This window comes from Polypterus senegalus, chromosome 1 (genome assembly GCF_016835505.1).
Source record: "Polypterus senegalus isolate Bchr_013 chromosome 1, ASM1683550v1, whole genome shotgun sequence".
NCBI classification, from domain to species: Eukaryota; Metazoa; Chordata; class Cladistia; order Polypteriformes; family Polypteridae; genus Polypterus; species Polypterus senegalus.
The window spans coordinates 165,114,963-165,137,573 of NC_053154.1; the positions used below are offsets into that span (position 1 = coordinate 165,114,963).

The 22,611-nt window shown below is 37.1% G+C and overlaps 1 protein-coding gene across 1 annotated transcript; it reads left to right on the forward strand.

Annotated features, from left to right (window-relative positions):
- The first annotated feature begins 4,594 nt into the window (after window positions 1-4,594).
- On the forward strand, window positions 4,595-21,301 carry LOC120534392 (claudin-18-like). Its single transcript, XM_039761947.1, has 5 exons — window positions 4,595-4,871; window positions 9,428-9,592; window positions 11,782-11,881; window positions 13,074-13,184; window positions 17,922-21,301. The coding sequence occupies exons 1-5, from the start codon at window positions 4,652-4,654 to the stop codon at window positions 18,064-18,066; spliced, it is 741 nt and encodes a 246-aa protein (XP_039617881.1). The 5' UTR covers window positions 4,595-4,651; the 3' UTR covers window positions 18,067-21,301.
- The last annotated feature ends 1,310 nt before the right edge of the window (window positions 21,302-22,611 follow it).

The window sequence follows — 22,611 nt, forward strand, 5'->3', positions numbered from 1 at the left end:
CAGCTGTTCTTCCTGTCTCCCTGTAGCGCTGTCTTAGGCGTCTCACAGTGCGGACATGGCAATTTATTGCCCTAGCCACATCAGCAGTCCTCATGCCTCCCTGCAGCATGCTTAATGCACGTTCATGCAGATGAGCAGGGACCCTGGGCATCTTTCTTTGGGTGTTTTTCACAGTCGGTAGACAAGTCTCTTTAGTGTCCTGCGTTTTTAGAACTGTGACCTTAAATGCCTACTTTCTGTAAGCTGTTAAGGTCTTAACGACCATTCCACAGGTGCATGTTAATTAATTGATTATGGTTAATTGAACATGCATGGAAAACATTGTTTAAACACTTTACAATGAAGATCTGTAAAGTTATTTGGATTTTTAAAACATTATTGTTGAAATACACAGTCCTGAAAAAGGGACGAGTATATTTGATGTGTTTAAGTTTTCCCTTTTAAACTTATAGAAATCACTTACATTTCAATTTTGTGCAGCAAATGCATATATATGTTTGTGGTATCCTTAAGTTTATCCTTTAAAATTAATTACATTTTTTCTGAGATCTGACGACTGGAAGAAGTTGCAGAATTGTGCATTTCCTGTGATTACATATTTCATTTCATTCTCTGAATATGGACAATGAATATGTACTCCAAACATCCACAAAACATACAATTTCATCTAATTAAGAAGGCTAAGTCACCCCAGCATGCATGAATGTGTAGCAACACAGTGGTAAGTGCTGTTGCCTCATGGCTCTAAAAGACTGGGTTCATGCCACCTCTGTATTACTATTTGTCTGGAGACTTCACGTTTTTCCCATGACTGTTGGTTTTCCCTGAGTATTCCAGTTCTGTAGCCAAAATGACCTAATATGACAGCTAAATGAGTCTGGTGGACTCCAAGTTCTCTTCTACTCTGAGGTCACCTAGCGCCCACTTTCCTAAGACTTACTGTTAAACTGCCTGGTGTCACTAATTCGACCCTATGTAGGTGAGTACATGATAACCTATTCAATTTTGGGATACTTCTGAGATTTCCAAATTTCCAAAATGCTGTAATGGAGTAAACCATTTGGGAAAATATACTGATGGATTTGGGTGTCAGTGTGGATGGGTGAAGAGTGTACCTAACAGTGCCCTTCCATTTCTTCAATAACTTCTCAATTCCTTTAGTTTAGGTGGTAGGTAGGTTATAGCTCCTCACAACGCTAAAACTGAAAACATATGGAAGGGTAATGGCCAACCATCTCAGTACTCCAGTTCTGAGTGTGTGAGAGAATCTTATTGATGCACTGGAGGTGGCATCCTGTGAACAGGTGTTTAGAATGGCAGCAATCAGTTTAGGGAACCAGCTATTTAGGGCTATGCTGTCACTGGGGACTAGAGAGTCTGATGGCAACAGGGAGGTTGGCTTAGAGTAGGCAGTCACAAATCTTTATGGTGCAGGGTTTAAAAAATCTCAGGGCACCATGATGGTGGGACATATTGGCCAGACATTTTGCATAGTCCTAACAAGTGAAGATAGCTGTACGTTTATAGGGTCATTATTGTCACATGCGCAGAGTACAGTAAAAGTCTCATTTGCATATGCTAATTAACATGCAGCATGTCAGGTGATAAACTATGATCGAGAAAGCCTGGGGACACCAGAGGAGGTAGTATATACAGTGTGTACAATATGAAGATATCTGCATATGTGTTTTTGTGCTCAGGAAGATGTTTATAATGCATATCCTATTTTACTTATAATGTATTTGTAACAGTACATACTGTGCTGGTCTTGTAAAAGGAAGAACACTTAAATAAACTGAAACAGGCCAAACAGTGCTAAGTGCCAGTAGATGCTAAAATATCACTAAAACATGTTGATGGGATCTTCTTCTTACAGTGCGATACTTTGTATAAAAAGCTATAGGGTCCTAAACTGTGGCGGCACTAGAATGCAATTTGAGAATCTTTTTTAAAACAGTAAACATTCTACATGATGACTTAATTTTGCCCAATAAAACTGAATCATTATATGAGGAAGAAAACTTAAAAACAGCATTGAAGTATAGGGTGCATTAAATCTTATTGATAAATTGGTATTACTGTCTGAGTAAATGAAGACACCATCCCCATTCCTGCTGTTGTAATGGAACATGGCTTCCTCCATCTGCATGCTGACTCTCAGTATGACTAGTCCATTCTGACACCATCCTCCTGAGCCTGTTCTGAAAACCAAAGGGCGGTTGAGACCACAGGCTTTGTTTCCCCATATGTCTACACTGTTTGCAGAGCGGCAGGTACCAGGTGCTTAGCAAAACAGAAAGCTTAGCCGGGCAAAGCTCTCTGAAAGCTGCGCAAACACATCAGTTAATCAGCTTCTCAGATAATATTTGGCCTTCTTGCCGTTTTGATAAGCCCAGTTATTGCTAGGCAGAGCTTGATCACCTAAAATCAGACTTGCTCTCTGCTCATTTCATTAAAAGATCCTAAGACTATAATCTAATTGATTATTATCTAATTGGGGTGCCAGCCCACAGTGACATTTCCTCTACGCTGGGGCCCAGAGTCCATGCCAACAGATCTAATATGTGCACATTGTGATGGAAAAGACTGAAGTTCCCACTGTTTCTTGCCGCCAAATTGATGCTAAACTCTCATCTTCTCTAAGCTCACCTAAATTCTGTAATTTGACTAAGGTGAACTGAAAACTGTTTTAGCACCTGAATGAAGGGTGCAGCCTTTGTGAGAGATGCAGATAAGATTACTTTAAAGCTTGCATTTGTCAAAAATGGTAGGGCATTTGTTCAAAGTGAGAACACAGGTGAGCATCGCACCTGCCCATTTTCAATTTATTGATTTTTTATTTCTACTGTTGTTACCACCTAACTTATAATTATTTTTGCAGCATTAATGGTCAGGTGTGGATGGAAAAATGAATAAATCTTTATTTTATAGCATAATTTACTTGTAAAAACCACTGTACAGAGTACACCATACATTGTTACAAAGTGAATCAATTAACTTTTTTTATATAGCATCATTAACAATAATCATCAGCAGACAATTTAGAGACCAAACACAATTACACCATAATGTCAAATATACAAAATGATCAATACATCCATTATCTGTACAAGCTGTATCTAATCCAGGATTATAGACGGTCAGAATCCATAAAGCAGGAACCAGCCCTAGATGGGAGGCCAGTCCATCAACATAAATGCCTCAGCCATACTGGGAAATTTCCAGTTACCATATGTTTGTTTGGGAGGAAAACCTAAAATCTCAAATGAAAATCCACACAGACACAACAAGAACTTGCACACAGACAGAAACTACCAAAGCCAAGATTTAAAGCTAGTCATCTGGACTCATGAGGCACCAATGTCAACTACTGAACCATCATGGTCAATACGGTAAAACTAAAAAGCAGTAAACACAAAAAGAAAAGCAGACATATACAAGGAGGAGTAAGAATAATAGGTGACAAAATTAACAACAAGTAGCATGAGAAAGATGTGTAAATATGAAGAGGTAAAGAGTAAATTCAATTAAAAGGGATTAGGAAATTGATGAAAATATATGGTGCTTCCAGGTACAATAAACATTGTGATCAAGAGCTGAAAATGGAAATAAAATAAATCTGTAATAATCCTATAAAAGCTTTTGCTCATTAGCAGCCAACGCATACTTTCCATGTGCCCCATTGATGTTAGGCAACTGCTGTAGTACCCATGTCGTAGCAGCATAGGCACAATGCCATCTGGTTATGCAGTATCTTGAGGAGAGGTGACCTGTTTAGACAGGAATAGAGACAGAGAGGCGATCAACCCATTTTCCAAAATCCCCTTTGGTGTGGCACACATTTATTGATCATTTGGGGCATATGTCCCCTAATTTGTCAGGGTTAGGTCTTTGCTTTGTAAAACTGCCCTTTCATATTAAGCACACTAAGAGGTTTGACACCTTTGGCTTAAGTTAATTACACCAAAACTCGGGGTCATGAAGAGATCCCAGACTTCCCTTTTTTTAAATCAAACCGGAAAATTACTTCTTGGATTTTTGTGTTCTACAAAAATAAGTGCCATTGCAATTTGAGAAACATTCTGACCAAAAGACATGAACTCTGGAGCTAACAGCCTACAGTTATTTGGAAGTTTCTACCATCTACATCATTGAAGGCGATCATTTAATTCTTTATTATCCACTTTTTCCCTCCCTACTGTGAACAAACTTGAATCATAAATCAGGAAACTATTTCTTGAGTTTTATTCTACAAAGGGCAGTTCCCTTGAAATTTGAGAAACATTTAGACAAAAACACATGAACTCTGGACCTTCAGCTGACAGCCTACGGTCAGTTGGAAGTTTCTACAGTCTACATCATTGAAGTCAATCATTTAATTCTTTATTATTCACTTTTCCCCTCCCTCTTGTGAACAAGCTTGAATCACACAAAGCCACAGAGCAAATAATGTAGAAAGCAAAAAAACATGCCAGCACCTGAGCCTCTGCAGATACAGAATTATCTGAGTGAAACACTGAAAGTCAAACAGGCGGGCCAACTTGATAAGTACTTTCTGCCAGCAACGTGACGTGTGCAAATAAGTGAGCGACCATTTGCTGTATCAAGTCACTTCTGTTTCAACGGGCATTGTGGTTCCCCCGCTGCAAGCATGACGGCCACCCTGTGTCAAACGATGGGATTTTTCCTAGGATTCCTGGGTATCGCAGGAATCATTGCCTCCACCGCAATGGACCAATGGAAAGTTCAGGACTTATATGACAATCCGGTAACATCAGTCGTCAGCTCCATGGGCCTGTGGCGTTCATGTGTCACCGAGTCATCGGGCTTCACTGATTGTCGGCCTTTCTTCACTATCATGGGACTTCCAGGTAAGAGAATCAAGCCATCTTGTACAACTGGTTACTATTTCATTTGAAGATGATCAAGGAAACCTATACTTAATGATGATATCACAAAAATAAAGTAAAAAATTGTGATCAGGGTCAGATCAATGACTGTAGGCCTTGCCAAATCCCAATCGTGTAAGCGGCTATACATCTGCATTACAGAAAAAGCAACAGTTCAGAGCTGACTGCTAACGACATCTCAAAACTTTGCTATCTGCGTGTAAAATCAGCTGATATTCAGCGTGATGTGTTAATGAGCAACGTATATTTTTAAAATTAAAAAGCCCCGTTTCAATGATTTGATTGAACGAAAAAGTGGAGTTGAGGTGGTAGATGATGATGAACGGCAATGTTAGAGTTTGTGACCTCACCGACCATTCAAGTAGCAGTAAAATGGAAGCTGGCTTCTCCCAAATATGTTTATACAGTAGCTATTGGCAAGTTCATGTGATCACCACAAGGTGTCAAAGTATGAGTTCTGAACACCACCCTAAATTTTTCTTATAGTACTGTGATAAAAGATATTACAATAGGAAGTACTACGTATTTAAATAAATATGTATATATTTATATAATTTCTGTTTAGAAGTAATTGCATTTCCCTGGCATACAAATTGGTAAAAACAAATTGAGAACATCTGTTAGAATATTTATTTGTTTTTGCATGAAAAATATTGAAAATGTTTAAAAAGCATATTTAAAATAACATTATTAAAATAGTTTAAACAAATGTGACTACTTTCTCCTTAATATACTCATTTTTTTAATATTTTTTAATCCAATAAATCAACTAAAATGTTTACATCTCTTTGTTACAAGAAACATTAGTTTATTAGCAAATTCTTATCTTTTTATTTAAATTTGAATATTTTTCTCTTGATAATACAGAGATCATCAGGAAAAGGCCATAATGCCTTTAAACTAAAACTTTTTATGCTCTCCACCTTTCTTTAAACCCACGTATTCAATTAGGGGCATGGTAGAAGCTAATCATTGATGGAGGACAATCCATTGTGCACATTAACATGCAATTGAACTACGGGCCAGGTAAAAATCACCAGTTAACTTAACATGGCTGCCTATGAAGTGAGGAAGTAAGCCCAAGGAGAAAAAAATGTATCTTTTTTTTTGTTTGAAAGACCAAACCAATATGATGATCTTTGAGCAAAGCATTTTGATTAGCCTCTTGGGAGCAAAATGCATTAACTCATGGGAAGTCGCTCTATCGTTCTAAGACAATGTTAGATTTTTGTATGCAAAAGACATAAAAAATTGTTCAATGATCTGATAAATGCTATTAATGCCTTTCAAACAAAATATACCAACCTATGAAGAATCTTAGTTAACTGTGTTAAATTTAGGAAACTGCAACAAATACAAATATTTGAATGGAAGTAAAGGTTTAATGAAATCTTAGGTCAAAGCATACTTGTTAAAATGACAGAAAAGAAGACTGAATGGGCAGATTAAGACAAGAATATGGTAGGTCAGTAATGACAATTTTAGGTCTATCTATCTATCTATCTATCTATCTATCTATCTATCTATCTATCTATCTATCTATCTATCTATCTATCTATCTATCTATCTATCTATCTATCTATCCTTTTTCACATGTTGCCTTTTTCAGCATGCATGATGTCCAGTGCAAGTCCCAGAGGAAATACTAAATCCCTGAGAAAAGCCTGCAAAATATCTGATATCAAAATAGAATTTAATGTAACAAACTTAGTGAACGATCTAATCAAATACCAGACACAATCTGATAAAACTAATAACAAAACGAGTATCAATATAGGAGAGGGAAAGAGTCAAGTTTTTAAAAAGTAAATAAAGTGTAAATGCAAAATGAGAGCCAGTTTTACTTCAATTGAAATTTTGAACATTATGCTTGACAGAGAGGAGAATGTCATGGTGGTGCATCAAGAACCCTTCGACTCTCACCGAGGTGTGGTTAAATTCTATTTGGAGATGCCATGTTCTGCTAGTGTTGCCATAATTATTATCTACTAAATTCCACTTGCTGTGACAGTTTAGAAACATACAGTTATATCAAGTTCATCGAGCCAGAGTAAACTGAAAGCTGAATTTGTTCTGCGATAGCTCAAATTTTATTTCAAAATTAATCAATGATGTCTGAAGGTTTATAGGTGTGCAAACCAAAACAGCTGGTAAAATTTATAGCTTTTTATATTATAATTATGGGAATGATAAGACCAAAGAAACCTCTCAAGCCACACAGATATGAATGCTTCCATATTGCTAAGGGTCAGGTTTTGAGGCCTGTTTTTAAGTTCAAGTTTGCATGATGAAAATAATGTGTGTTCGGGAATCAAGAATTTGCAGTATGAACTATCCCTTAAATTAAAGGATCAAGATGTATATGTCTGAAAAGAACAGGCATTGAACGAATGTAGTTTATATATTAGTTTAGTCGATTCGTTTTTAATAGATCATTGGTTTAGGTCTCCGTAAAGATTACTACTATATGTTTTGTCATATTGTAGGCCATTATCCTCATTTTAAAGAAAGTTGTTTTTCCTCTCACATAGAAAAAGTTTGGTTTTGACAAGATGGATGTTTCTGGCATTGCCACAGCCAGTTATATTTTCTAAACTTGGTGGATGTTTGTTTTATTTTTTTGGCACAGCTCTCACCAGGGCTTAGCTGAATAGAAAGTATTACACAAATAACGAAACTCTGAACAAACAACGCTTGTGAAAACCTCCCATTCTTCATGTTCCTGATAACAAGCAAATGTTGCTGTCATGGGTATTGATTCCTGAAACCGTGAAAATGTGAAACAGAAATGTTATGCAATCACACAAGTTTCAGTCCCTTCATCCGAGGCTCACAGGATCACTGATAAGCAAATGAAAGGAGTACATTTTCGTCTTTGCCAAGAAGAAGGTGTTGTAGCTAAAGAAATACACGGAAACGAATTCTAAAAAAATGGCTATTAACTTGTTGCAGTCGTTGGGATTTATTACAGCGATAGTGGGGTTTTCAATGATTATTATAGCTACGGCAATGGATGACTGGCAGGTAGAAGATCGCTATTCCAAACTGGTGACTTCAGTGTATACCTATCAGGGCCTTTGGTACAGTTGTGTAGGACAAATGTCAGGCATTACACAATGTCGCCCATTCTACACCATTCTACAGTTACCTGGTAAGTGTGTTTTTAACATGATTTCCCTTATATAATCATGTTTTTTGGTCATTCATTTGTTCAACCGGAGCCATTTCTTTGGATTTTTGTTGGATTGGCCTGGCAGAAAACAGGTTTTCAGGTATATAATATTGTAACATTTTATCTTAGGGATTTTAGTTTGGAGCAATTGTTCAAATGCATCAAAGTCATTAAAATCTTTCACAGTAATTAAAATAATTAATATACAATTAGTACATTAATAATAGTTACGTGAGATAGTTTTAATTACATGAAAATCTACAAGTGAGATAAATAATTGGGAAAATTCAAATACAATTGATGAATTAAATAACATTAAGAAAAACGTGCTACTGGCAATTGCAAAAAATAATATAAGTAAATAAATAAAACAACCTTTTAAATGATTTTTAATTCCTTCCTTACAAACCAAAATTATAGAAATTAGATTACAATAAATAAGAAAACTATAAAAAAAATGGGCCATGAACGTAACCAAAACAGTGGCTGGAGTACCTGGATCTAGAGCACCCAACTGGAACGTAAAAGGTAAAAAACATGCTTAGATCAAAAAATGGTATAGACCACCAAAGTGTCAGAATTCAACTACCGTCTATCCATTTCCGTGAGATTCCAATTAGGGTCCCATACTGTTTCACACAAATCGGATACTACAGAAATGTAAATAAATCCCAAGGTGACAGCAAATCCTCACACAGCTGTTGTTTGTTTATGTAAAAATGTTTCTGATTTTTTTTTTTTGTTTCTTAATTCCCTTTTTGGATGACAATTGCGAACTTTCTGCGTTTTTACTTTTTGGAAGTACCTGTCTCTTTTCAGATAATCTGTTTAATTTTAAGAGTATAAAAATGGTATTGGGGGGTCAAGGTAGCCACAGGTTTTTATTCCAATTAGTTTCTTAATTCGAAGTTGATTACTGCTAGCAATTAGCCATACTTTTGGTTTATTTTTAGTTCACTTACCTGTTAAGATTCAAAACAACTCATAGTTATTTTTGTTCTTAAACCGTGGAATTCATAGCCATTACCTGTTTCTTTTTGTCTAAATCAGCAGAAAATAAATAATTGGGTTTGAATTGCAAAGAAACTAACAGCTAACAGTCTGATTAATTTTGATTTCTACCCTCCTAGTCTGAATTAGTGTGATTAAAATGCAGGTCATCATTTCTTCCTTAGGGCACTGTGTTATTGGAAATTTTGATCACATCCCCATATCCAGGCCATCATCCTCTGCTTCCAGTAAAATAAGGGAAAATTTGGTTTGGATTACTGATAAGCATTCAGAGTGGCTACAGTTTTGATATTAATAATTAATAATGTGTCCTTCGTGTTTTTTCTTTCCTCAGCACTTGTGCAGGCATGCAGAGCATTGATGATTGTGGGCATCGTGCTAGCCACCATTGGTATATTAGTGTCTATTTTTGCTCTGAAGTGCATCAAAATAGGAAACATGGAAGACAAAGCAAAAGCAAACCTCACTCTGACATCAGGAATCATGTTTGCTGTGGCAGGTTGGTCTTCATTTGAGAAGTGGAACCTTAATATACATAATTCTCATCCTACAGAGTTACTTTCCAGTTCTTTGAACTGCAGATTCATTACATTTCTCATGCACTTACAGTAAAGATTGGCTCTTCATACTGCTTACTGTTTCAAGTTTATATAAAGCAAAATTGTGAATTTATTACAAAATGTATTACAAAATATATTAATTGGCAATCCTTGGTTGGTACAATAAGTGACACTAGTTGCCTTAGTTTAACTGTGCCCTGTACCATAGTGCACATGTCCAAATAAAGTGATTTTTTCTTCAGAAGAGGCATACACATATATATATATATACATATCATATACATATATATATATATATATATATATATATATATATATATATATATATATATACAGTATATATATACTATTTAAAAACTTCACTGTTTTACATAATTGGTATTTTACAACTGTTATAAGCAGTATCCATACATTAATTCATCTACCCACAAATTATTACTTTATCAATTTCAGAGCTGAGGAGTACCCTGGCATCATTGGAACCAACTGTAGAATGGACACCAAAATATTTACAGAGCACACCACACACATCTATTCATATTCATTCATACAGTGACTATTAATAGCTACCAGTGAGGTTTCCATTATAAAATTTTTCTACTTATACATGCTTAATATTACTACTACTTCTACTACTACTAATAAAATAATAATAATAATAGTTGTAAAAAATGCAATGTTTGCATGCATAATTTATTTGGTATATTTATACTTTTTAAATATGTTTTACTTAGATTAAATACATTCATTTTATATACACAAATATATAATATATACATGTATATTGTGGCCAGTGACAAGAATGACAGTTCTAAAAAAAAGGGAAAATTTGGGATGCCAACAGGGTCATCCTGTTTAATGTCCAATAATATAACCAAAATAATTGCTCTTCGGTGTACTTGCCCTACAAATATCAGGGATGAAAAATTAATCAAAAGTAATCGGCAGGTTAGCCACAATTTAGGTCATTTTATTGAGGAGCTCTATTTGGCAAGCAACTCTTGTCAAAATGATACCTTCTTCAAGGAAGTGTGGGCTTTTATAGACAGTGGAGTGAAGTCAGTTAACACTGGGCAGTTTCTGAGCACTATAGAGAAAACAAGAGATGGCAATGTTAGCAAGAGCTCCCCCTCTTGTCCCAGAGTGTTACTACATATCTCAAAAGAGTCTGGAAGGATATCCTCCAATGCACATGCATGAGTATATATATATATATATATATATATATATATATATATATATATATATATATATATATATATATATATAGGTTGGTTAAATAGAACTGAAATTGATATTTTTCAGACAGCATATGCTCATATTGAATATTATACATATATAATAGCATCTTTAAACTTGCTTAATCCTGTTGAGAGTCATGGATTGCAGAGCCTATCAAAAACATTGAGTGCAAAAAAGGAACTTACTGGCAAAAAATTTGTTTTGACGAAAACAAAGCTAATTTTTTACATGTGTCACTACAGTTTAATTTAAAAGGCACTTTACAGCATGTAGGTGGAATTTGTTTACAGAACTATCTTTTAAAGCTCATTTTCACGTATGCCTGGCTGTTAATCTGTCCATTATTCCATGACTCTGCCCTGTACTCATTAAACTATTTGCTAAGTGATTTCTGATTTGAGATCTTTGGTAATAAAAACACTTTCAAATATTTGACAATAAATGTGCCAAGACTGACATTTCCAATGGAAGAGATTAACGGCAATTGATTCCCTGCCTAAATATGTGCGATAAGATTCACCAGTGGGCTTTTGTGATGGTCAAAACCAAGCCATGCATGTGTGCTTACAAGAGTAATAATTTAATTTTGCAGTCTTTTCTTTTAGATATTTTTTGGGATGAGCTGTTACATAAAGAGCTAAGTAGAAGGTGTAGTAGAGTGTCTTGATAATGGGTTATTATTGAACTTGTGCATTTCAATAAATTCTTATATATCATGATGATAGATGAAGTCTCAACACAACTACAGTAATCATGAATACACAAATAAATCAGCGTAGCAACATTAGAAATAGAAGAAATATCCTGCAACTTTCCAAAATGAACAAAGTGGGGTGGATGCTGTACTCCTCATTGGTCCATTAAACTCTACTTCTCTCTGTTACAGGTGTCTGTGCCATTGCTGGTGTCTCAGTATATGCTAACTCCATTGTGAACAACTTTGTCATTCAGACTGTAAGCATCAACATGGGTTCTCTCCAAACCCGGTGAGTTCCATCAGTCCTTGCACACCTTGGCTGTGTTATTTCTTGAAACATTCTCAAAGAGAACTAGTCAGTTGAAAGGTAAATTGTTAAAATGTAGGAAATTTGTTGTAATGTAACCTGGTATTCTTTTCAGTTGCTGCAAAGCACAATGAATATTATCTGTCCATTCTAACATTTTTAAAAAAGCAACCACTTGGCAAGGATAAGTATAGTTGGTTCATGCTTTGGGTTTAAAAGTTGATAAAAGGGTGTGAGATTTTCCTCTCACAAATACAGTTCCTGCATATTGTCTCCATATGAAGCGATATTATTTTTTACAAGAGTGGTATAATGGAATAGGGAGTACATTTGCCATATCAGAGTACCTGCACCCCAGGTTGATTCCTAGTGTGTTATAGTGGTTAAGGCTTTGGACATCAAACCCTGAAGTTGTGGGTTCAAATCTCATTAATGATGCTGTCTGACCATGAGCAAGTCACTTCACCTACCTGTACTCCAATTGAAAAACAAAAACAAAATGCAACCAACTGTAGCTCAGATTTTCTAAGCAGCCTTAAACAAAAGCTATCAGCCAAATGAAAAGCAGTAATTCCCAGGTGTTTGACAATCTTATGGAATTGTACATTCTCCCAGTGCTGATATGATGTTCCTTTGGAGACCCTTGATTTCTTGCACAGAGAAGATCATTTAAATTTGAAGCCAGGAAGCACTACTTTGTGCAAGGAGTTGTGGAACTATGGAACAAACTACAGAGTCATGCAGTTGAAGCAGAAACCTTGACAGCCTTTAAGAAGAATCTGGATGAGGTATTGGGACATCTTAGCTATTAGCTAAACAAATGGGCTCAATAGGCTGATTGGTCTCCTCTCGTTTGTCAGATCTTTTATGTTCTTATGCTTTTATGTTCACAGTCCAATGTCATATTGCTAGCTTGATTCTAAAATAGTGAGTGTGCCCCATATTTGTACCTGTTGCTGCCAAAATAGACCCCAATGCCCTACTACACTATGCTAGAAGAAGAGACTTCAAAAGAAATGATGGATGACTCCTAAAAAATATTACCTTTTGTAGAAAGGACACCAGTGGCACTTGAGTGTAAAGAGAATATTTAATTAAGTATTAAGTTTTTCAACAAAGTGCATTTTAGCAATTACACCCATATACTAACAAGATACCTTCTGTGGTCTTTCAGATACACTTTTGGCCCCGCCCTCTTTGTGGGATGGGTAGGAGGAGGACTGCTCCTTGTCGGGGGCATCATGATGTGCGTCGCCTGCAAAGCAATGATGCCTGAGAAGACAAGGCAAGTTTATGTGGACATTTTGAGAAATTTTGCAAAGTTGACTTCCTGAAACACATTCTTCCTGCTGAAGCTCTGTCATGCCATTCAATATCACTCTTTCCATGCAGGCCTGCCACCGGAGGGGGACAAACGGGACTCTGGTCCAAGGCCCTAACGGAATCGGGCCCCTTCACGCTTGATTTTTTTATGCTGATGTTGTGCGCATAGATATATATTCGGACAATTATTCAAGTTACATGTAATAGAAAAGTTAAATCATTTAGCTTACAACAATACAAGTGAAAGTTTTGATAGCCACGCGCTCCACGCAAGTAGATATTGTGCTATTAGTATGTTTGTTGTACAGGGTATGTGGATAATGGATTGACTTACCGCTGTAATTGAATAGTTCCGTTTCACACACACAGGCGCTGTTCTGTCTCAGACAACAGCGATATTGTTGTGCACTATCGTGGATGTTGACATGTATGGTGTAGCAGAAGTCCGTCTCCTTAGTTTGATAATTCATTTGCTTGGGTGTTTATTGTTGCTTTTAAAGCAGTGACGAGTGTGCATTGGTTTTGTGTGTATCACTAAAGATTCTGGATCACCCAAATTTTTTGAAAACTTTGAAATTTGATACAGCAAGTTACCATACTGATTGTACACCATGTAGATAACCCTAACCGTTAGTATATATTAAAATGTTCAGATGTTACTCCTATTCATTGCATTGGTATAATTGTACCGTTACACGTTAGATAATACATAGGCCTATCTCATTAATGTATTGTTTCAATTCCGCTACGAGCTTCCGTTAGCACTGGCTTTCCTTCTCGCAGTCAAACTTTGATGTGCGAGAAGGCTTAACTCATCAAGTATGATATTCATAAATGCAGTATTTTCGCTGTTGGATAAACTACATTTCGATCATTTTGTATACGTATTTGAAGGTTTTGGCATGTGGGGACCTGGAGGAATGCAGAGGGGCCCACAAGTACCCAGTTGTCTGGGGCCCAAATATTTCTGGCGGCGGGCCTGCACCATGAATGAATCAATTAATCCACTACTCATCTATTTACTCATTTCCTCATGAAATTTGCACAAGCCAAGCCATCACACTCCCTTCACATTCCTCTCCATCATTTCCATCATTCAGTCACTTGTTGGCTACTAAATGACTCACTCATTGCCTTACTCACAGACTCACCCATGTGCTTACACGTCCGTCCTTACTCACTCAATCTTGTTATCACTTACCTCATACATTCTCACATTCAATTAACTCACACATTTCTTCATGCTCCCTTACTCTTTCAGATGCGTTCCCACTTAGTAATGCCTTCTCAATAGTGCATTTACTCATGCACTCCGTCACTCATTTTCTTACACTTACTCATACAGTCACTCACTTGCTCTCTAATCCAACAACAAATCCTGTTTGTTTAGTTTTTCATTTAGGCCTGTACTGTACTCCTTAATTTGTTCTATCATTTACTCACTCCTTTACTCATGTTTTTTTTTCTTATAATCACTCAGATTCACATTTTCATTCACCCATACACTCACGAGTTAGTTAATCACTTACCTAGTAATTTACTCCCTCACTTACATAATTCATTTTCATAGTCACTCACACATCCATTCCCACATTCACTAATTCAATATTCCCTGCTGTACATCCCTATGTTTGCACACTCATGCACTTACTTTCTCTCACTCCTTCATTTGTTCGTCATCTTCTCCCTTCTCTTCCTTTGTAGACGCTTACTTAAGCAGGTAAAGCACTCACTTATTCATTCTTGAATTCACTCACTCATTTCATTATCCTCACTCACTCAAGCAAAGTTTCTCATTCACAGCCGTCACCTAGTTATTTACTAACTCGCTCACATACTTATTGATTCATTTCTTCACGCTCATTATTCATTCATTCATCCTCACACTCATGCACTCATTAAGTATTCTCTCATTTACTTCTTTCTTCATGCTCACTCACTATTCCTTTTGTTCATGTACTGAGCTATGCATTTCTTCCCCTTATTTACTTACTCACCTAATTCCAACCATCCCTTCTTCTTGCTTAACTTTTCATTCGCTCTTGCACTCATTAATTTGCTATCCATTCTGTTTTTCTCATTCACATACTTACTCACTCATGTAATTATTTTCTCTGTCTTACTCATAATCCTACAGTGGGTATGGAAAGTATTCAGACCCCCTTCAATTTTTCACTCTTTGTTATATTGCAGCCATTTGCTAAAATCATTTAAATTATTTTTTTCTCTCATAGATGTACACACAGCACCCCATATTGACAGACAAAAAGAAGAATTTTTGAAATTGTTGCAGATTTATTAAAAAAGAAAAACTGAAATATCACACGGTCCTAAGTATTCAGACCCTTTGCTCAGTATTTAATAGAAGCACCCTGTGGTAGATAGGGGGCGCCCTCGCTCCCTTGAACCCCTGTCCACGATTCCAGACACCAGGTAAAAGTCCAATCCTTGACTTTATTCAATCGCCACAGTGTACAAAGCACACTCTCCACCACAATACTCATATACTAATTACAATAATCACAAATACAATCCTCCAGCTCCCAGACGCGTTGCCACCCTTCCACCCAGCTCAGCTTGCCGTCTGGGAGCTCCCACAGTCCTTTTATATCTCCTGACCCGGAAGTGTTCCTAATCCCCAGTCCATGTGATTCTCAATCACTTCCAGGTCAGGTAAAAGTTCTTTTCTTCAACCCGGAAGCCCGTCGCTCTTCCTATGATGAACTTCCGGGTCATAGGGCATGAAGAAATCTTCGGTCCTCCCTGCAGCTCCCTATTGTGGCCCCAATGGCATCCAGCAGGGCTGTGCATAAAAACTCCATTGTCCATGCTGCCCTTCTGGGCACCTCCATGCTGCAAGGAGGGCTCCACCTGGTGGCTTGGGGGTATTGGCCGGGATAAACAACCGGCCATCCTCCACACACCCTTTTGAGCTAATACAGCCATGAGTCTTCTTGGGAAAGATGCAACAAGTTTTTCAAACCTGGATTTGGGGATCTTCTGCCATTCCTCCTTGCAGATCCTCTCCAGTTCTGTCAGGTTGAATGGTAAACGTTGGTGGACAGCCATTTTTAGGTCTCTCCAGAGATGCTCAATTGGGTTTAAGTCAGGGCTCTGGCTGGGCCATTCAAGAACAGTCACAGAGTTGTTGTGAAGCCACTCCTTTGTTATTTTAGCTGTATGCTTAGGGTCATTGTCTTGTTGGAAGGTAAACCTTCGGCCCAGTCTGAGGTCCTTAGCACTCTGGAGAAGGTTTTTGTCCAGGATATCCCTGTACTTGGCCGCATTCATCTTTCCCTCGATTGCAACCAGTCATCCTGTCCCTGCAGCTGAAAAACCACCCCACAGCATGATGCTGCCACCGCCATGCTTCACTGTGGGGACTGTATTGGACAAGTGATGAGCAGTGCCTGGTTGTCTCCACACATACCGCTTAGAATTAAGGCCAAAAAGTTCTATCTTGGTCTCATCAGACCAGAGAATCTTATTTCTCACCATCTCAGAGTCCTTCAGGTGTCTTTTAGCAAACTCAATGCGGGCTGTCATGTGTCTTGCACTGAGGAGAGGCTTCCAACAGGCCACTCTGCCATAAAGCCCTGACTGGTGGAGGGCTGCAGTGATGGTTGACTTTCTACAACTTTCTCCCATCTCCTGTCTGCATCTCTGGAGCTCAGCCAAAGTGATCTTTGGGTTCTTCTTTACCTCTCTCACCAAAGCTCTTCTCCCCCGGTAGCTCAGGTTGGCCGGACGGCCAGCTCTAGGAAGGGTTCTGGTCATCCCAAACGTCTTCCATTTAAGGATTATGGAGGCCACTGTGCTCTTGGGAACCTTAAGTGCAGCAGAAATTTTTTTGTAACCTTGGCCAGATCTGTGCCTTGCCACAATTCTGTCTCTGAGCTCTTCAGGCAGTTCCTTTGACCTCATGATTCTCATTTGCTCTGACATGCATTGTGAGCTGTAAGGTCTTATATAGACAGGTGTGTGGCTTTCCTAATCAAGTCCAATCAGTATAATCAAACACAGCTGGACTCAAATGAAGGTGATCTCAAGGATGATCAGAAATGGAAAGCACCCGAGTTAAATATATGAGTGTCACAGCAAAGGGTCTGAATACTTAGGACCATGTGATATTTTCTTTTTTAATAAATCTGCAAAAATTTCAAAAATTCTTTTTTTGTCTGTCAATATGGGGTGCTGTGTGTACATTAATGAGGAAAAAAAATTATTTAAATGATTTTAGCAAATGGCTGCAATATAAAAAAGAGTGAAAAATTGAAGGGGGTCTGAATACTTTCCATACCCACTGTATCAAGCTTTGTCTTCAATCTCATGTTTGAATACCTCTTCATCAACCCCATCATACTCCACTCATGCATTCAATCACACCATTAGTTTCTCATTTGTTGATTTCACCATTTCTACTCACTTGTACTAAGTTTATCATTTTTTATTCAATTATTTGCGTATTTCCTCATACTGACTTTCTCTCTCTTTCACTTTCCCATGAGTATTCTTCTTCTTTTGTTCTATCCTAAATTGATTAATTTAAGCTACCATCATAAGCTTGTCACTTTTTAATGTGTGTGACTCTCAGATGTAGCTGTTTTTAAGGGGCTTTAATGACAGGTCTCGTTACTATCACTCTTTGGTGTACCTTAGCAGCTTGATGACATCATCATTTTTTGCTTTGCTTTCACAGATACAATGCAGTTTCCTACAAAGCTCCCACACACAACACCATTTACAAATCGGGTGGAACCTACAATGAAAATGACTACAAGAAGAACATGGCCTCGAGCGATGCAGGCAGGCAGTCCAACCCTGCCAAGTTTGATTATGTTTAAATGGTTTCTGAAGTTCAGACAAGACTTATTCGGGGAGGTGGGTTTCAGGGTTTTTTTAAAATGAGTTACTGCCAGTTTCAGCACATTCACTGATGACAGCAACAAAGACACACTTAAGTAAGCATTGATTCTGCTTGTGCCATTTCTATCCTTTGGTTTATTATATTATAGCCTGCACTGGAAAAGGCTGGCAGCCACCTCACATGTAATGTTCTATGCAGAAACAAAAATGGAATGCCTACATGATGAGCCTGGCACCTTATGTTACATTATGTCTTGGGCAGCTTGTTCAATTGCTCAGTTACTTCTCATTATGCTTCTCACTTCTTATAACTCTCTTCTGTAGACAAAAAATCACTTGCTTTTCCCTTCTCTTCCAGCAAAATGTTGTAGAGTAATATGAACATTTTGAGTCATTGTCTTGTCATACTCTTGCCAGCTTTCATCCCTACAGGTATTTTGTAGATTTTTTCATAGCATCTTTTCAAAGATCATAATAGTTACAATGTAATAGAGAAGAACCAAAGCCGTACATTTGGTATGCTGCCCCAGGGAGGCTAGCTGATAGTTCATAGATTTGAAATGGGTTGTTTACCACAAAGGCATATATGCATAGGCTGGGATAGTGTTGCTGCCCGGCCAGTGATGCTCATTCAACTGCTCCACATTACTCAATTTTGCAATCTTTACCTGTATTTTTGTGGATTTATTACTCAGTATGTCTCCTGCAAATTCTGCTAGGTCTATGTCGCCCAAATGAAGTGACAAAAGGCTTAACTTTAAATAACAGGACTTGTTATTGAGTTTCTATAATTTTATCTGATGGGCTAAACAAATTATTCCATTTGGTACCTTAATAATGAGGTTTATAAATGGTATGAAACAACCTTTGGACAAAATTCTGATTCTAATTAGTATAAATAGAAAACTTTTTAACTCACTGGATTGAAACAAGCCTTGAAAAGACTAAACATGTGTATGTGTTGTCAGAGTGGACTATTTAAAGACAAAAAACAAATGCGGTGCAAGAACTGTACTATGATCCTGCAGTGTATGTGACAATAAAGATGCAATCCAATTTAATCTAATCTAAGGAGTGTTAGTGATGAAGGTGTTCAACTATAAACCAAACAGATGACAATTTAGGCCCCAGAAGTGGGGTATTATACAACCCTGAATAAGGCATTTTAAGTGCAAGCATCCAGTTTTGATCTGTAAATAAGAAAATACTTAAACTTGAAATGATGGGTCCTTTTACCTTTTTAAAAGTTGTAATAGCTGCAAACATCCAGTTATACAAAAAATTGGAATATGGCGAGTTATAATTTACTTATAATAAAAGCATTAGCTAAATACATTGTAACTAATGAATAATAATGTTAAAAATACAAATGCAGGTCCATAAATCCAATGTAGTCAGAAACATGGAGCCCCAATGTCCTGGCAACCAATACATCAGGCACTTGCTATCTAAAATGGCACAACCAGATATCAGTAATGTGCTCTTTACACTGACTAGTCTGACACTGTGGCCACCACAGTGGTGAGTGCAACTGGCAGATTAACTGGAAGGAATCCGGGACTTTGATAGACTTGCTTTTTTGTGTACTGCTGTTTCACTGTAAAGTTGCAAATTGCTCTAACGTTGTGTACCCACATGTGGAGGTCACAATTACATTCATTTAAAGTAAAATCTGTTTTTTTACATTTTTTTATTTAAGATTTGCTGTTGCTACTGCTGTATACTATAGAACTGAATACAGAATATTGAGCTGTACACTAGAAAATACTTAAACTTCATGGATTCTTTATTCTTTTTTAATAGCAGTAATCCTGAGAGATGATGGTTTGGAAACACAGGCTAAAAATAAGGCAACAAGAAAAAAGTGTAAAAGCTTCAGAGTTACACAAATATTGTGAATGGTGTTCCTGTCACCAGTGCACTGCCATCAAATCCCATTTGCTATGAATAGGAAAGCTGGAGGCAAACAAGGACAGGCCCTGCTTTCAGTTTGGAGAGAGAAAAAATATTTCTGGTGTGCTTTAGTACGTCATGTTAGCAGGACCCACAATCTTCTATCTTTCTGTTTCCCCACCCATCCATTTTTCTACCAAGTTAGAGGAGAATTCAATTGGCAATGTTAGCTGAAATAATTTTCAACATATGTTAGCTAAGGAGACAATTCACTTCTAAACCTGCTTCATTTAATTCAGGGTTTTGGGACATTGGAGCCTATCCAGAAATACTGTGTGAGTTGCAGGAACCAATTATGGATGGCATACCCTCCATTGCATGACTATTTATTATAAAGTCTTTGGTATCTGTTAGTTAATAAACTGTTTTGCATACCTATCTATCAATGTCTACCACTTAATCATGAATCATAGATAGATAGATAGATAGATAGATAGATAGATAGATAGATAGATAGATAGATAGATAGATAGATAGATAGATAGATAGATAGATCTATCTATCATCATAGCTTGCTTCAGGATCCTATCTCACTAGAGACTGGAACAACTTTGTCATATTGCCATTTGTAAATATGTCTCCAAATGAGTAACCTTCATGCCCATCATCTCCTAAGTGCAGTTCTTAGTTGCTGCTCTTACATATTTTCACTCTACTGAAGAGTTTTCTCAGTGGACATGACTTATGCATAAAAAATACATTAGGTATTATGGGATGAAAAAAGATGGCTTTGAAAAGCTGACAGTCACCAAATGTGTTAAAACAGCACCTGCAAGTCAGATCTCAGGCTGCTGTGACAGTTGTGTATCTCTGCTGTAGTGGGTGTTGAAGTGATTTACTTGGTCTGCCTTTTTAAGCCAGTGTCTTTAGTGCTTTTCTTTTTAAGAGATACTAGCCAGCTCGTCTAGCTTTGATACAAATCATTACTGTATACAAAAATTGTAGAAATTTCCTAGACTCTTGAGTTTACAGAGTGAATGCATTGGTTTTGGACTGTAAAGAGAAGGCATGTACTGTAGTTGCCTCATGTTCACTCAGTGTACAGTGTAATTCTAAACTTTCATATTTCTGTGTTCTTGTTGGATAATAACAGACTGTCATGGAGTTGCAGATCTCTCTTTCTCTCTGAAGAATTATGCTAGACATTGGCAGCAAGGATGCATTACTCTTTCCATATCTGTACAAGCTTATTTTGTATTACCTTTTGAAAATGTATGACTGTTGTAAATTAAACAAAAGTAAAAACACTGTTATTTTCAATTTTTCATGACCTTTTAATGTTGAACAACTGTATATATTTACCTCCTTTAACAGACCTTTCATTCCCCCAGTTCTAAAGAAACCTAAAACACTGATTGAGAAATAAGCAGTGAATGAGTATTTTCTCCATCTGAACAAATTCAGACACTTCAATATCCCATCATGAATTTGGTACCAAACTTAAAACAATAAAGATAGAAAGGGCAGCAAAAACAAAAGAGGTATTGAAGCGGGGCAAAGTAAACGGATATGATTTCCTTCAGCACATTTTAGGCATCAGAGTGTGTGAAAATCAGACAAGGGACAAATTACAATGGTCATATATCTGCTGAGCAAAAGGCCCATTAAGGAAATGTATGGATAGTGAGCTGTTCCACATGACTGTAATTCCTCACAGCTACTGTATGTGAGGTGGGCAATGGGTTCAGAGGCATGGATGGAGGTAGGAAGGAAAAAAAAGTAAGCTTAGAGGTGTGTCACATGGAGACCTGAATGATCATGGAGGGAATCAACAGGCAAGATCTTAGAACAGTTACTACATTCCAGGAAGAAAGCTACTTGAAGACCATTACAAAGAGGACAACAATGACACCTTCTAAGTTTGTTGAAAATGAGACTGAAAGGAAGGGTTAAAACAAAGGTCAGTTTATTTAATTGACAGAGCCTCCTTAGAATTCTTGGGTCTTATGTCCATAATATAACAATACCTGACTGTTCATTCTTGCATATGAGCCATGCTTTTATCATTTTTTCACTTTTTTCAAGACAATTCTATTGCAAATACTGAATTTCAATAATGTCTATAAGGTGTGTGCCAATGGCAGCCTTTTATAGCAGAAATAAATAAATTCCATTGTAATTGTAATGTCTTATACAGACATAGCACATTTTATGAATCAGTATAATTTTTATTATGCATATTACTAATTCTTTATACTTAGCAAGGCACCTGTAGCTGTCCTGTTTAAATTTTTCTTAGGATTTGCATTTTAAAATTAATGTCAATCCATTTGACTGAAAGTGGGCAATTCTCCAGCATGCTGGTCTGAACAAATACCCAGAAAAAGCAGCTATGTGGAATCCTGAATGCCAATAATGGGGTGAAGGCCTAGGAAAATGTCAGCAGGCATGCTAAAACTGAAGCAACTAACAGATTGGCCATTACACTTCAAGAGTTTCAAAGTACTCTTTACACGTAGCAGAATTATGGAATTATGGTACACGTAACACACTTGGTCATGAGTGAGCAGTCACCTATGAAATTACAAAGTGCTAGAAATTTGTTATTGTCATTTTATCTCTGACTTCAT

Bases quoted from the DNA above. Each gene is read 5' to 3' on its own strand.
- LOC120534392 (XM_039761947.1), top strand. From the start codon at position 4,652: ATGACGGCCACCCTGTGTCAAACGATGGGATTTTTCCTAGGATTCCTG. The intron at 9,593-11,781 runs GTTGGTCTTCAT...TCTCTGTTACAG, and splicing joins AATCATGTTTGCTGTGGCAG to GTGTCTGTGCCATTGCTGGT. The intron at 11,882-13,073 runs GTGAGTTCCATC...GTGGTCTTTCAG, and splicing joins ATGGGTTCTCTCCAAACCCG to ATACACTTTTGGCCCCGCCC.